At 39.9% G+C, this 15759-nt stretch overlaps 1 protein-coding gene and 1 non-coding gene across 2 annotated transcripts in view; one reads left to right on the top strand and one right to left on the bottom strand.

Moving 5' to 3' along the window:
* The window catches only part of GPR160 (G protein-coupled receptor 160), a 59579-nt gene extending 44345 nt beyond the window's left edge, over nt 1-15234 (top strand). Inside the window, exons 3-4 of the mRNA XM_068982977.1 lie at nt 10026-10141; nt 13860-15234. Of these exons, the coding sequence (XP_068839078.1) occupies nt 13925-14941 (1017 nt within the window). The 5' untranslated portion in view covers nt 10026-10141; nt 13860-13924 and the 3' untranslated portion in view covers nt 14942-15234. The remainder of the gene's footprint in view (nt 1-10025; nt 10142-13859) is intronic.
* LOC138093987 (small nucleolar RNA SNORA40) lies at nt 5630-5756 on the bottom strand. The gene has a single exon (XR_011146185.1). It is a non-coding gene; the product is annotated as a small nucleolar RNA SNORA40 (small nucleolar RNA).
* Nucleotides 15235-15759: the final 525 nt, after the last annotated feature.

The following is a 15759-nucleotide window of genomic DNA, read 5'->3' as shown; positions in this document are numbered from 1 at the left end:
TTCATTGTAGAGATTTTCTTCGAATGTCTGAGAATCTGTGGATGTCTGGTCATACTTACGAGTAGAGCATAATCTGGGAAGTTTCCTCAAGTGTCAGTGTCTTCACTGTTTTTTCCTGGATTGATCCCTAGAGAAGGATGTTTGGATCTTCATGTTTTGTCAAAATGGTATTCTTGCAATCTAAGTGGGGAAAAGAAGGCTGGGGAGGTCTCAACTTTTAATGTGCATAGTTTTACTCAGAGTCTGTTTTCAGCCTGGTAGCCCTTCATCTTCAACTGTTGCCATAGTCTAGAGACTCTGTTCCCCGTGCCAGAGAACACCTCCATTCTTATTCCACAGTTTGGGAGAGACTGTTACCTGTTGCATTGTATTGGGGAAGGAATCTCGGATCTGTTTATTTCATTTGCAGGTAATCCTCTTGTTTTTAGCCCCATCTTTGCATCCCTTTTCAAAGCTACCTGGGCCAACAATTCCTAAGCCTCTGGGGGGCCCTGAAGTATAAATTGAATTGCCACTGTGCTTTCTCTGTTGCTGGCATTCTTCAGTCTATTATCAGTATATATGACTCATCTGAAGATTTGATTAAAAATGCTGATTGATTCAACAGCTCCAAGTTGGAGCCTGAGATTCTGTATTTATAATAAGCTCCTTGCTGCTGTTGTTTAGTTGCTAAGTCATGTCTGACTCTTCGCAACGCTGTGGACTGTAGCCCACCAGGCTCCTCTGTCCACGGTATTTCCTAGGCAAGAGTACTGGAGTTGCCATTTTCTTTTCCAAGGAATCTTCCCAACCCAGGGATCGAACCTGAGTCTCCTGCTTGGCGGGCAGATTCTGTTCAGTTAAGCCACCTAGGAAGCCCATAGCAAGCTCCAAGGTGATGCTTATGTTCCTGTTTTCTTGGAAAGGAAAGAAACAGCTTCATTGGAGGTTGTATCCTAATTTATATAGTGAATTTCCTATTGCTGAATATTTAAATCAATTCTAGATTTTTACTTTTAAATTTAACACTGTGAGATGAAAGCGTTAAAAATAAATAAAACATACCCATTTCCGTGTTCGGTTTGAATTTTGAAAGATGTGTATTAACTTGTTGAACCACCATCTCAATCCAAATAAATTACATTTTCATCTCTACGAAAAAGTTCCCTGGTGCCTCTGCCCCAGCCTGGTCCTAGGTTTCTACTGATGGTCTGTCTGACCCTATAGATTAGTTCTGCTGTTCTATAATTCCATACACTTGGAATTATACAGTCTGTACTATTTTGTGCTAGGATGTTTTCTTTCAGCATGTTTTTTCAGTTTATCCCTGTGTAGCATGTATCAGTACTTTATTCCTTTTCATTGCTGAAAAGTATTCTGCTGTCTGTCTATTCTACTACTGCTCTACTTCCTATCCATAAAAAGTGCATTCTGTGGGTATACTACTGTTTAGGTGGTGCTCGTGCTGAAGAATCCACCTGCCAGTGCAGGAGACAAAAAGACTCGGGTTCGATCCCTGGGTCTTGCCTGGAGAATCCTGTGGACAGAGGGGGAGCCTGATGGGCTGTGGTCCATAGGGTTGCAAAGAGTCAGCCATCACTGAAGTGGCTTAACACACAGTTTATTTATCCATTCTCCTGTTGGTGGATGTGTGGTGTGGCTTTTGGAGCCATGGTGAATCAAGCTGCCACACACGTTTGTGTCTAAGTCTCTTTTTGTGGACATACATGTTCATTTTTCTTGGGTAAATACCTAGGAGGAGGATTATTGGATAAGTAATCGAATGTTAACATTGTTAAGAAATCTGCAAACTGTTTAAGCACTTTCAGGTTGTTCTACATCCTCGTCAACACACATAGTGTCAGTCTTTAAATTTTAGCTCCTCTAGTGGGTCTGCAACAGTATCTCACGTGGTCTTTGTTTCCTGAACACGTCTGTTCAGATCTTTCGCCCATTTTTTGAAAGGCTAATTATCTTAGAGATATAAGAATCTGTTTTTATTCTGGGTCTAAGTCATTGATAACTCTGAATATCATCTCACTGTAAAGTCTGTAGCTTTTGTTTTTCTTAACTATGCTTTTAAAGAGAAGTAAATATTTGCTTTTTAACTGAGTCCAGTTTATCAACCTGTGTGTGTGCGTGAGCACATGTGCACATGCTGAGAAAGCTGTGACCACTGCAGTGGATGTCCAGTTGTTTTTCAGTCACTAAGTCGTGTCCAGCTCTTTGTGGCCCTATGAACTGCAGTGTACTAGGCTTCCCTGCCCTTCACTGTCTCCTGGAGTTGGCCCAAACCATTGAGTCCATTGAGTCAATGATGCCATCCAACCATCTCATCTTCTGTCATCCCCTTCTCCTCCTGCCTTCAGTCTTTCCCAATATCAGAGTCTTTTCCAGTCAGTCAGCTCTTCACATCAGGTGGCCAAAGTACTGGAGTTTCAGCATCAGTCCTTCCAGTGAATATTCAGGGTTGATTTCCTTTAGGATTGACTGGTTGGATCTCCTTGTTGTCCAAGGGACTCTCAAGGGTCTTCTCCAACACCACAGTTCAAAAGCATCACTTCATCGGTGCTCCGCCTTGGTCCAGTGCTCACATCCATACATGACCACTGGAAAAACCATAGCTTTGACTATTCAGGACATTTGTCAGCAAAGTGATGTCTCTGCTATTTAATACACTGTCTAGGTTCGTCATAGCTTTTCTTCTAAGGAGCAAAAGGCTTTTAATTTCATGGCTATAGTCACTGTCCACAGTGATTTTGGAGTCCAAGAAAATAAAGTCTGTCACTGTTTCCACTTTTCCCCCATCTATATGACATGAAGTGATGGGACCAGATGCCGTGATTTTAGTTTTTTAAATGTTGAGTTTTAAGCCAGCATTTTCACTCTCCTCTTTCACCCTCATCAAGAGGCTCTTTAGTTCCTCTTCGCTTTCTGCCATTAGAGTGATATCATTGTATCTGAGTGTTGGTATTTCTTTCCACAGTCTTGATTCCAGCTTGTCATTCATCCAGTCCAGCGTTTCACATGACGTACTCTGCATTTAAGTTAAATAAGCAGGGTGACAATATATAGCCTTGACGTACTCCTTGCCCAGTTTGGAGCCAGTCCATTGTTCCATGTCCTGACTGCTGCTTCTTGACCTACATACAGGTTTCACAGGAGACAGGTGAGGTGGTCTGATATTCCCATCTCTAGGAATTTTCCACAGTTTGTTGTGATCTACCCAGTCAGAGGCTTTAGTGGAGTCAGTGAAGCAGAAGTAGATATTTTTCTGAAATTCTCTTATTTCTATGATCCAGCAGATGTTGGCAATTTGATCTCTGATTTCTCTACCTTTTCTAAATCCACCTTGAACATCTGGAAGTTCTTGGTTCATATACTGTTGAAGCCTAGCTTGAAGGACTTTGAGCATTACCTTGCTAGCATGTGAAATGAGTGCAATTGTATGGTACTTTGAACATTCTTTGGCATTGCCCTTCTTTGGAATTGGAGTGAAAGCTGCCCTTTTTCAGTCCTGCAGCTACTGCTGAGTTTTCCAAATTTGCTGGCATATTGAGTGCAGCACTTAACAGCATCATCTTTTAGGATTTGAAGTAGCTCAGCTGGCATTCCATCACCTCCACTAGCTTTGGGTCCCCCCTGCCCAATTCTTATTTATCTGAAATGCAACTTTATTTGGAAATAGGTTTTTGCAGATGTGATGAAGATAAGGTCATACCAGAATAAGGAGGGCCCTGAATGCAGTGACCAGGGTGCTTACAAGAAGAGTGGAGGACACACAGAGACAACACAGGGGAGAAGCCTAGGTGAAGATGGAGGCAGAGACAGGTGTCACGCTGGCGCAAGCCACGGAGTGCCGTGAGTCTCCAGAAACTGCCAGAGGCAGGGGAGGACGCTCCTCTAGAGCTGTAAGGAAGCACGGCTGTGCTGAGACCTTGACTTCAGATTTCTGGCCCCCAGAACTGTGAGAAAATTAATTTCTGTTGTTTTGACTACCCAGTGGTAATTTTTTATGGCAGCCCTTGGAAGCTAGTACACCTACTAGGATCAGAAAGATCTGGTTTTTTTCTACAAATTTCAGCTTCACTTCTACATTTAGTCTTATGATCCATTTGGAGTTTATTTTTGTGGCTATGGATATATCCATATGGATATCCATTTTCCAGCACCACTTTTAGAAAATACTATCCTTCCCCTTCTTAATTAACTTGTCCTTTTGTTGAGAATCAACTGACCATAAATGTGTGAGTCTACTGGATTCTTTTCTGGTCCATTGATTTATAGAACTATCCTTACAGAAATGCTGCTCAGTTGTGGCCGACTGTGCGACCCCATGGACTGTAGCCCTCCAGGCTTCTCTGTCCATGGAATTTTCCAGGGGAGAATACTGGAGTGGGTTGCCATTTCCTACTCCAAGGAATCTTTCCAACCCAGAGATCGAACCTGTGTCTCTTGTCTCCTGCATTGGTAGGTGGATTCTTTACCACTGGGAATCCTATCTTATGCTGCGGCTGCTAAGTCGCTTCAGTCGTCTCCGACTCTGTGCGACCCCATAGACGGCAGCCCACCTGGCTCCTCTGTCTCTTGGAGTCTCCAGGCAAGAATGCTGGAGTGGATTGCCATTTCCTTCTCCAATGCATGCATGCATGCTAAGTCACTTCAGTCGTGTCTGACTGTGTGTGACCCTGTGGACAGCAGCCCACCAGGCTCCTCTGTCCACGGGATTCTCCAGGCAAGAATACTGGAGTGGGTTGCCATTTTCTTCTCCCCCTTATGCTAATACTCCCTCTTTATTTCTGTACCTTTATAACAGTTCTTAAGATCAGATAATGTAAGTTCACTAACTTTGTTCTTAAAAATTATTTTGGCCCTGTTGGGTCCTTTACATTTCCATATAAGTTGTAGAATCAGCTTGCCAATTTCTACAAAAAACTTGCTGAGTCTTACAGTCCGTCATAAACATCTTCATTGATTTAGATCTTTAATTTCTTTCTGCAATATCTATTTATAAGCGTAAAGGGCTTTTAACATTATGTGTAACACAGACAAAATTATTTGTCAATACATTTTTGAGGAATTTAACATGTTCTGATTCCTTCCACTGACAGTCACCATAGTTCCTCCAGTGTTTGAGTCATACTCTTCAAGAGAGCCCTTTTAAAAAGAACTTTTGCTCAGTTCACAGTTGTCAGTCCAGAATTCTTTGAGGTCACCTTCTTTGATCTCCAGTCTGATATGGACACACTTCAAAAATTCCCCACCTGTAACCTTTGGGATCCAGTTTTCTCAAGCAGTTTATCTTAGGACCGTGTTTAGGGTCAGAGGAGACAGATGTGATTAGTTCTTAATTTTGCACACCCTCTAAACATGCATAAAGTTGAAGTCATATTCACTCCTAAGCTGTCACATCCTAGGACAGAGATCACTGAGCTATGCCATTACCTTTTGAAGTATAGATGTTGTGTTCTCAAGATGAAAAGTCTTAAAAAGCAAGCCATCCTTGTTTCATGTCAACACTAAAATTAGAGTACTAAATCAATATAATCATTTCCCTCATAGTTTATGCTTTTAAATTATCAGTTCTATAATCCTGGAAACAACCTTTGTGTATATCAGAACCCACGTTACTTGAATCTGCTTTAGGTATCATGTTCCTTTTTATCTGTATCAAAATTGATGCTGAACAGTGAGTTCTGAGTTGCAAAAGAGGATTTAGATTTGTACCTGTCTATAAGTTTTTGTCCACAAATGATACAAAAGCATACACAAGTGCTATTTCTGAGTGTTTAAAATATTCAGAATACTGTGCTTGCATGTGGTTTGTTAAACTTAGCCCTACATTTTTCATATTTTTAATGCTATGGCAAATGTGATTTCGTTTTCCAGTATCACTGGTATATAGAAATTGATTTTAAAAAATTAATCTGCAGCCTTGCTAAATTCACTTATTTTAGTAGCTCTTACTGCAGACTTTCTAAGTAATGATCATATCACTCATGATTAAAGACAGCTTTACTTCTTTCCTATATACATACCTTTTATTTCTTCTTAATGACTTCCTGTGTTAGCTAAGACCTCTAATGAAATGTTGAGGCAGGTTGGAGGGTGGACATCCTTGCATGGCTCCTGATTGTAGGGGGAAAAGCACGACTCTTTCAGCATTTGGGTTTTTCATTGATGCTTTTTATCTGGTTGGGAAGTTGCCTTCTCTTTGTTTTTGTGAGAGTGTTTTTTTAATCATGTTGGGTTTTGTTAAGTGCTTTTTCTACATCTCTTCAGATGATCATATAGCTTTTCTCCATTATTCTGTTAACATGATGAATTACATTGATTTTCTAGTGTTGGAAGATTGTATTAGCTATGATGTATTAGATTATATTGTTATTTTTGTATATTAATGAATTTAATTTCATAGCATATGTTTTGTTAAGGTTTTTTGCCTCGTATTCTTGAGGGATGATGCTTTGTAACTCAGTTTTCTTGAAGTGTCTTTGTTTTGGTCTTGTAAGTTGGAAGGTTTTTCTCTCTTCTGTTCTCCTTGTCTGGTATTTCTTCCTTAAATGTTTGGCAGAATTCATCTGTGCAAGCATCTGAGCCTAAGATTTTCTTTGTGGGAAGGTTTTTAAGTATGAAATCAATTTCTTTAATAGGAATTTTAAACATGTGTTTATCTATTTATTTTTGGCCAGGTTGGGTCTTCGTCGCTGCACACGCTCTTCTCTAGTGGCAGCACGTGGGGGTTGCTCTCTAGTCGTGGCGCAAGGGCCGCATCACGGCTGCTTCTCTTGTTGCCAGCATCAGGCTCTAGAACACCTGGGCTCCGCAGCTGCAGCTGAGCGCACTGCTGATTGGGCTTCAGTCGCTACGGCTCCTGTGCTCTGGAGCTTGCTGCTCGGCACGTGGGATCTTCCCAGATCAGGGATTGAACTCGTGTCTCCTGCACTGGCAGGTGAATTCTTTACCACTGAGCCAGCAGGGAAGCCCTATGAGCCTTATTTTTTTAAGGGATCTTTTTGAATGAGTTTTGGTAGTTTGTGTCTTTCCAGAAATTTGTCTGTTTCATCACAGTTGTCTCATTTATTGGAATAAACTTATTCTAAATAGTCCCCTATTATCTTTATAATGTTTGTAGGGTCTGTACTGAGACCCTCTTTTTCCTAATTTTCCTAAGTTTCTTTCTCAGTTTGGTTGGAGGTTTATAGTTTTATTGTTTTGTTTTTTTTGTTTCAAATAACCAGCTTTTGACTGTTTTTTTCTGTTGTGTTTTAAAATTTCTGTTGTTTTCTGCTCTTTCTTAGAGCCTTCCCTTGGTTACTTTGGCATTTACTCTACTCTTTTTTTTTTTTTTTTGGCCACACTGTGAACCATGTGAGATCTTAGTTCCCTGACCAGGGATTGAACCTAGACCCTCAGCAGTAAGACTGCAGAGTCCTAATCACTGGACTCCAGGGAATTCCCTTACTTTTCTTTTCCTTAAGGTGAAAATTTGGGTCACTGAATCAAGACCTTCTCTTCCAATATAGGCAAATATAAGAATGTCAGAACAATACAGTCCAAAAGCAATTAGTTTAGTGGAAATTAAAACTGAATTTTGATTTTCCTGATTTTCTTATATTTGCATTGCTGCTTTTCAAAATTCTTTTTTCTACTATAGATTTATAAGTTCTGATAATATAAATAATACATGCTATTCCTTAAGGAAATGTTAAAGGTCCAGAGAATTACAAGGCATTTTAAGTGTCAGGATAGGCCATAACATATAATCACAAATCCTTCCAACTTGATATAACAAACTGTCTTCTTGCTTACACTGTCCATCCATTCTGAATCCCTGGGGGCTTTGCCGCTCTGCCGCACACAGTCACGCAAGCACCCAGGTTGACAGGCCCCACTGTGTTGAGCTACACCGTCTGGAATACATGCCGTTGATTCCCTGCGGCAGGAATAGTACCCTGAGGGACTCTGCTCCGCTCCTGTGGATACCAGTAATCTACATAGTCACTCTTACTTGGAAAGTTCATTCACATAAATTAGATCCCCTTCTACATTTCCAGTTGTGAGATGAGCCATAATTGTGGCTTCCTGAAGAGTTTTGAAGTCAGACCCAAGGTTGAACTTCAAGCTTCAACACTTAACAGTCATGTATCCCGGGGAAATGTGCTGGTTAACCCCCGAGCATTTCCTCATAGGAAAAAAATGCCTACTTTTCATGATGCTTGTAGGGGTTAGAAAAAAAGTATGTGAAAACGCTGGACAAGGTGTAATACATTATTTCTCCCACAGGCTTTCTTCACTCAGGAGGTTCAGCAAATCCAGCTACAGGCTAATCTCATTTTCTGTGTAACAGTAGACCAGAATGTTAGCTGTGCTCATCTTCCCATCCTGTTAATGAAGATGGTTTTGTTAAATTTTTCTGTGATTGCATAACACAGCCGCTTGATTGTAATAATGCTATGAAGTTATGTATCTTTTTTGTTTTACTCTCAAACTTTCATTAATGTGCAGCAGACTTTACAAAAGCTACATGTGTGATATTGCAGCTGATTTTTATAGATGAGAATTCAGCTGCCTGCTATTGAGCCAGATACTGACTGAAGTTATTTGTGAAATGTGAAAGAGTGCAACTGTGCTCACTCAGTTTTTTTTGTTTGAGAAAAGAGAGTGATTTTTCACTTAAAAAAAATGTTATGTTAACATGGAACAAGTGCCAAAGGTCCTGAAACAAAACCATTTGAGAACTGCTAGTTAGGCTCTGAACCAGTGGGTGAAGACTGCCGTGAGAGCAGGATTCTTGTTATCCGCACTTGTATCTCAGGGTCTTTGGTGACTTCATCCAAGTATCAGGGTCTCCCGGCAATGATACAGAACCTGCCTGCCACTGCAGGAGACCCAGGAGACTCAGGTTCTCTTCCTAGGCCAGGAAGATCCCCTGGAGGAGGAAATGGAAACCCACTCCAGTATTCTTGGAGAATCCCATGGACAGAGGAGCCTGGCGGGCTACAGTCCATGGTGTCTCAGAGTTGGACATGCAGAAAGAAAAACACAAATACGGCATATTAATGCATACTGCTGCTGCTGCTGCTAAGTCACTTAAGTCGTTTCCGACTCTGTGTGACCCCATAAACGGCAGCCCACCAGGCTCTCCCGTCCCTGGGATTCTCCAGGCAAGAACACTGGAGTGGGTTGCCATTTCCTTCTCCAATGCATGAAAGTGAAAAGTGAAAGTGAAGTCGCTTAGTCGTGTCTGACTGTTCGTGACCCCATAGATTGCAGCCTACCAGGCTCCTCTGTCCATGGGATTTTCCAGGCAAGAGTACTGGAGTGGGGTGCCATCGCCTTCTCCGATATTAACGCATGCATATGGAATTTAGAAAGATAGTAACGATGACCTTATATACGAGACAGCAAAAGAGATACAGATATAAAGAACAGACTTTTGGACTCTGTGGGAGGAGCTGAGGGTGGGATGATTTGAGAGAATAGCATTGAAACATGTCTGTTACCATATGTGGAATAGATCGCCAGTCCAGGTTCAATGCATGAAACGGGGCACTCAAAGCCGGTGCACTGGGATGACCCTGAGGGATGGGATGGGGAGGGAGGTGGGAGGAGGCTCAGGATGGGGGACACATGTCCACCCATGGCCGATTCATGTGAATGTATGGCAAAAACCATTACAATATTGTAAAGTAATTAGCCTCCAATTAAAATAATTTTAAAAAACATTTAAAAATCAGAGGTGACTGAGCACATGTGTGCACATACACCCACACACACACATATAATCTAAGTATCTTAGATTGTATCTTTTATTATTAGATAATAATTATTTATTATAATTATAATAGATAAATAATAAATAGATTATTTATTTATTAGATCTCTTTTCTTCCTTTTGCTGGAAAAAAGATTATAAACAATTAGTTACTTGCTCTAATCCCACAAATAGTTTTTCTAAGCAGAGATCTGAAGGCAGTTGCACTGAGCTGCAGTTATTTAGATGGCCATTAATGGTGGTTATTTTTGTTTTCATTCACACACAGCTTATTTGCATGGCGTTTTGGTGTGCCAGGAGCCAAAAATAAGATAATTAAAGGCAGTGAAACTGGAGTAAAATAGGAAGATCATCAGCCAAGAAGGGCCTGTTGGAGGAAGCAGAGTAAGTATAGTGTGTCATTAAGAATTTGTTGGGTTGTATTAATACATGGAAAAGCAGAGACTGGGTCAGTGAAAAGAAATAATGTTTTGTTTCTCTCAGGATTAACAGTAATTGTTAATTGTAATTGTGAACAGTAATTTGTTTCTCTCAGTATTAACACTAATACTTCTAAACTGGCCAGATCACACAGCAAGCCCAAAGATGCCTTGAAAAGGACTTGCACGTTAACTTCTTAAGTTGTGTAAGAGCATGACTTGACTCATAAGTAGTCTAAAACATCATGCAGGAAAGGATTGTATCTTAATAAATCTCTGAATCCTAGCAGTCAAGGGAAGACTGGGGACAGGTAACCTATCAAAGGACTTTTGTCCAACAAAATATTGCAGTTTTAAATACTTTCAGTGGTTTCTGGGGGACGTGGGGTATAACATTTTCACCTAAGAAAGTTTTGGTTTCCACGTCATTTTCCAACATACTTCCCTTTAACTGCTAAAAAGCAATAAAAATTGCCTCAATTGCCTGTCTTCCCTGGGTCTTGTTTTTCTTGCCTCTGAAGTTTCTTCCAGCTCTGTGATTCTCTTACATATGCCATTTTAAACTTGTCTTCTCTCTTCCAGTCTTCTCTTGAAGAGGTTCCTGGTTTGTGACTCCTTGGCTGGGGCTGCCCCCGCCCCCTTCCTCTTCTCTGACCCTCCTTAGCCCCTGGGAGACACTCAGGGTTACTTGCCTGCTGTAGGGACCTGTCTTTCTCAAGCAGCTCCCCTCAGAGAGTTAGTGGTGAAGTGGAAACTTGGCGCACATTCCTTGGATGTTTCCTGCTTAAACACGATTCCTTAGACTTACTTTCTGAATTTTGGATAGTTATAAACGATACAGTCATTTTATACTGATGATTCTTTCTTTTAATCCTAAACATACTTTTTAAAAGTAGGTCTTTATAAACCCATACCATTTCCCTTCCCCTCCCCCATTCCCAATATCTGCCATTTAAAACTAAGCCAGTTCTTTCCTTGGCACAAGGAGGATTTCATATGGTCTTATCATTCCACCCAGGTTTCTTTACCCAAAGCCAGTAGCATTTCATGGTGGTAGCCATGATTCTGTGCCCTGGTGTATCAAATCTGGAATGGAACTTTTCTGAGAGGATAAAGTTTATAGTGTATTTTGAGTATAGTTTAAAAAAAAAATTGAGCATACACCCAGAACTTGTTTGATTTGTTCTTTTATAACGTATAGTTATGGAAATAGGTATTGGGTGATTTTTATAGTTATCTTTACATATATACATGTGTGTGTAAATAGGTACATTATTTGTGTGCCTTAATGACAAGGTAGATATATATCCATGAGAGTATGTTAAAGACAGAATTATCCATGATCCTTGTTAGAGAACAGTGAGGCAGACTTTAAGACCATGGCGATAGGCACGGGCACCACAATACTGGGGTTTTGCAGTCGGGTGTGGAGACTGGACTCAAGCTCAAATGCAGTAGAAGTGGGAATTTACAGCCAAGGAAGAAGGTAGGGGTCTGTGAATGGACTACTACCCAGGAAAACAGCAGTAGTGAGAGGGGATTCTGGTTAAACTGACTTATCAGAATTCTTGCTGAAGGCAGGTCAAGGTGGTTAAACATCACCTGAAGTATAGTGAGGATGAGGAACCTGATCAGACATAGAGGGGGAGAGATTCTGGCTAAACCAACTAAGCAATATTCTTGCTAAAACTGGGTAATGTAAAGACAAATATAAAAGCTTAGAAGTTGGCCTAGTTGAGAAGAATTGAGAGACACTGTCAAATTACAGTTGATTTTGTCAACAGAACTGGTGACCAGCCCTCTCCCATACCAATTTCTTTTCTTTACCCTCAGACAGGATCCTCATAGCTTCCTTGAAATTGTGTTACCTGTTTCTAGGCAATTTTTTTTTTCTTTTTTACTCCTTAGACTTGATACTCCCTTATTTTTTTTTTTCCTCAAAGTTTGAGAAATTCAGAAAAACCTGTAAGTGGAATACCATATTAATAACTTAATGTGTACCTTTTTACTTTTTCTGTACATGTATAATATCTTAAAAAAAAACATAAAGAATTGCTAGGTAAGTGCAAAGGAACAGGAATGGAGCTTGAACAGCTTTACAAGCAGGAAGAAGCAATGATGAAAGACGAAGTTCAAAGGGGAAGAAATCCGGAAAGGATGGAAGAAAAAGAAGGAAATTCAAGAAACATCCTAAAGACAAAAGGCACAGTTGACCCAAAGTTGTTTCTGCAAGACTGTTCTACCACTGTGTATAACAGCAAGGGAAAAAAATCCAGCCCCAACAGTAACAAAAAACTTACTCATGAATGTCAGCAATTAGGGATAGGCTAAAAGTGATACCTCCTTATGATGGGCTACTAAGCAGCCATTAAAAATGTTTCTTGGGATAGGAAGACTTAGTTTTCACTCTGTATTTTCTACACATTGAATGTTGTTATGCCTTGTGAATGTTACGTTTAAAAAAAAATACCATGCTAAATTTCAACAGGAGGTTTACTTAAGTGAAACGCAGGATAAAAAATTACGCAGCTCCATTCTTGTTCCTTTGCACTTACGATGGCACCCACTCCAGTGCTCGCGCCTGGAAAATCCTGTGGACGGAGGAGCCTGGTGGGCTCCAGTCCCACGGGGTCGCCAAGAGTCGACACGACTGAGCGACTTCACTCTCACTTTTCATTTTCATGCATTGGAGAAGGAAATGGCAACCCACTCCAGTACTCTCGCCTGGAAAATCCTGTGGACGGAGGAACCTGGTGGGCTCCAGTCCATGGGGTCGCTAAGAGTCGGACACGACTGAGCGACTTTCCGTTTTCACTTTCATGCACTGGAGAAGGAAATGGCAACCCACTCCAGTGTTCTTGCCTGGAGAATCCCAGGGATGGGGGAGCCTGGTGGGCTGCCGTCTATGGGGTCGCACAGAGTCGGACACGACTGAAGCGACTTAGCAGCAGCAGCAGCAATTCTTGATGTTTCCAGGTAGCGCTACTTGGTCCCTGCTCCTTCCCTACCGTCTTTCATCTCTCCAGGTGCCACACTTGACAGGTTACATCCAAAAGATAAATCTTTCCTTTACCAATATTCTCATGATTTTCACCTGAACCATCTGTTTTATATCTTTGAGCTTTGGAGATTTATTTAAATGATGATCCTGCAGCTAAAAGGCTTTGAAAACAGCTATACTAAAGGGGCCTCATGAGTATCATCTAAATTTCATGGGCAGAAAAACAAAACCAGGTAATGTCTAGAGTCAGAGTGGAACTGAGTCCACAGCTATCAGTGGATGATTGTTCTGAGTATTCTGATCAGGCTGCTATTTGAAGCCTGTATTTTGGCTCTGGTAAATAAAGTGTTTTATCTAGCTTTTTAAAAATATCTTGAATTTAAACAATTTAAATTGAAATCAGGAGGAGAAGGGCATTCAAGAAATTTATCCTCAAAAAATAAGCTCACTAATTTAAATAAAGCAGTTTGGTTATAGATGCGACCATCTGCATCTCAAAGAATGACCAGAGTATACGCATGAATTCTTCTCGATCGTGTTCTGTGTGAGAAATATAAGGTTAATTATTCAGGGAAGTGACTGGATTAAAATATTTGATTTTTGAGGTGCTTACTTTGTAAAGTTTTACAGTAGTGAGAACATCAAGATGGCATCAAGGTTTTCTTTTCACTTTTCTTTGCAGGGATGGAAAATCAAGTGAAGCACTGTTTTATTGTAGCAGCAGGCCTTTGAAATTTAACTCAAAAAATGAGTGCTCTTAATTCAGAGAACTGCTCTTTTCAGTACCAGCTGCATCAAACACATCAGCTTCTAGATGGTAACTGTCTGTTATTCTTGATTATACTTGGGAAAATACTGTTAAATATCCTCACATTAGGAATGAAAAGGAAAAACACCCATCAAAATTTTTTGGAATATTTTTGCATTTCACTAGCATTTACTGATCTTCTACTTTTGGTGAATATTTCCCTTATATCTTATTTCAGGGATTTTGTGCTTTTAGGCATTAGATTTACTAAATACCACATCTGCCTATTTATTCAAATTATTTCTTTTACTTACGGTTTTTTGCATTATCCAGTTTTCCTGATAGCTTGTATAGATTATTACCTTTATTTCTCTAAAGCCACCAAGCTTCCATGTAAGTGTCAAAAAGTATGTTATTTCTTTACAATTATTTTAATTTGGATTTCTGTCCTTACTTATGTTTTGGGAGATCCAGCTATCTACCAAAGCCTGAAGGCACAAAATGTTTATTCTCATCAATGTCCTTTCTATATTGGTGCTCAGAGTTACTGGCTGTCATTCTCCATGGTGACAATTTTATTTATGGGTTTTATAACCTCTTGGTCAGAAGTCATTACCTTGGTACAGGCTGTTAGGATAACTTCCTACATGAATGAGACTATCCTGTATTTTCCGTTTTCATCAGACTCTTCTTATACCATGAACTCTAAAAAAACACTCTTGCCCAAGTTGATCATCTGTTTTCTTGGTACCTGGTTACCATTTGTACTACTTCAAGTAATTATCCTTTTATTTAAAGTACAGATTCCAGCTTACATTGAAATGAACATTCCATGGTTGTACTTTGTCAATAGTTTTCTCATTGCTACAATTTTTTGGTTTAATTGTCATAAACTTAATTTTAGAGACATGGCATTACCTGTGGATCCATTTGTCAACTGGAAATGCTGCTTCATTCCACTTATACTTTGTAATTTTGAGCAAATTGAAAAGCCTATATCAGTAATAATTTGTTGATATGTTACTATGTTAAAACTAAAGCTACAAGACTAATAATTTTACAAACAGGAAAGAATGAGGCCTTGGGAAATATTAGTTAACTGAAGCTCTCCCCTGACCCCAAACTTTCATACCTTTTCAGAATGTCTCTTTTGGGGGCTTTATTTATGAGTTTTAACAAAATACTTCCAAAAACATATTTATACCTGTTGGCCATACTCATGTTTGTGTTACCCAGAAAACTACTACATACAAACTGTTATGTAAATCTGAGATTCTTCTGCCCACTTTTCAGATTTAAATAAACATTTTTATTAAACTCAGAGCAAGAAAATCAAGATTGTTTTCTTTAAATAGTTTAAATATTAACATAAGGAAAGGATTAGCTCAGTTTAAATTTAGCTAATTTTTAAAAATACATCTGTTCTTAATGCAAATATTCCTAAGAGCAGAGTTTTTGTTGCTCACAATAGAGAACTGGGAGTGGTGACTGGGTCTCTTCCATGACATACCAGATTTGTTTTCAGTTGTAACTTAGATCTGTCATAGAATCTGCATGGCAACCCATAATCACATTGGCAATATACCATAGTATGAAAGTAGAGTTTATCCTTAGCACTGTTGATGTTGTAGGTTGGATAATCCTTTGTTGTGGGAGCTGCCCCATGTACTATATAGGATGTTCCGGAGCACCTCTGCCGTTCATCCACCAGATGCCAGTAGAACCTCCTTCCCCAGTCACCACAATCAGTGTCTCCAGAAATTGCCATACTTACCTTGGGCAAGTTCGTGTGTGAGAACTACTGAAGTGAACAATCTGAATGGCAGAGTAATCT

This window comes from Capricornis sumatraensis, chromosome 1 (genome assembly GCF_032405125.1).
Source record: "Capricornis sumatraensis isolate serow.1 chromosome 1, serow.2, whole genome shotgun sequence".
Taxonomy (NCBI): domain Eukaryota; kingdom Metazoa; phylum Chordata; class Mammalia; order Artiodactyla; family Bovidae; genus Capricornis; species Capricornis sumatraensis.
The sequence above is the reverse complement of the archived record's forward strand: the minus strand, read 5'-3'. Positions and strand labels throughout refer to the sequence as shown.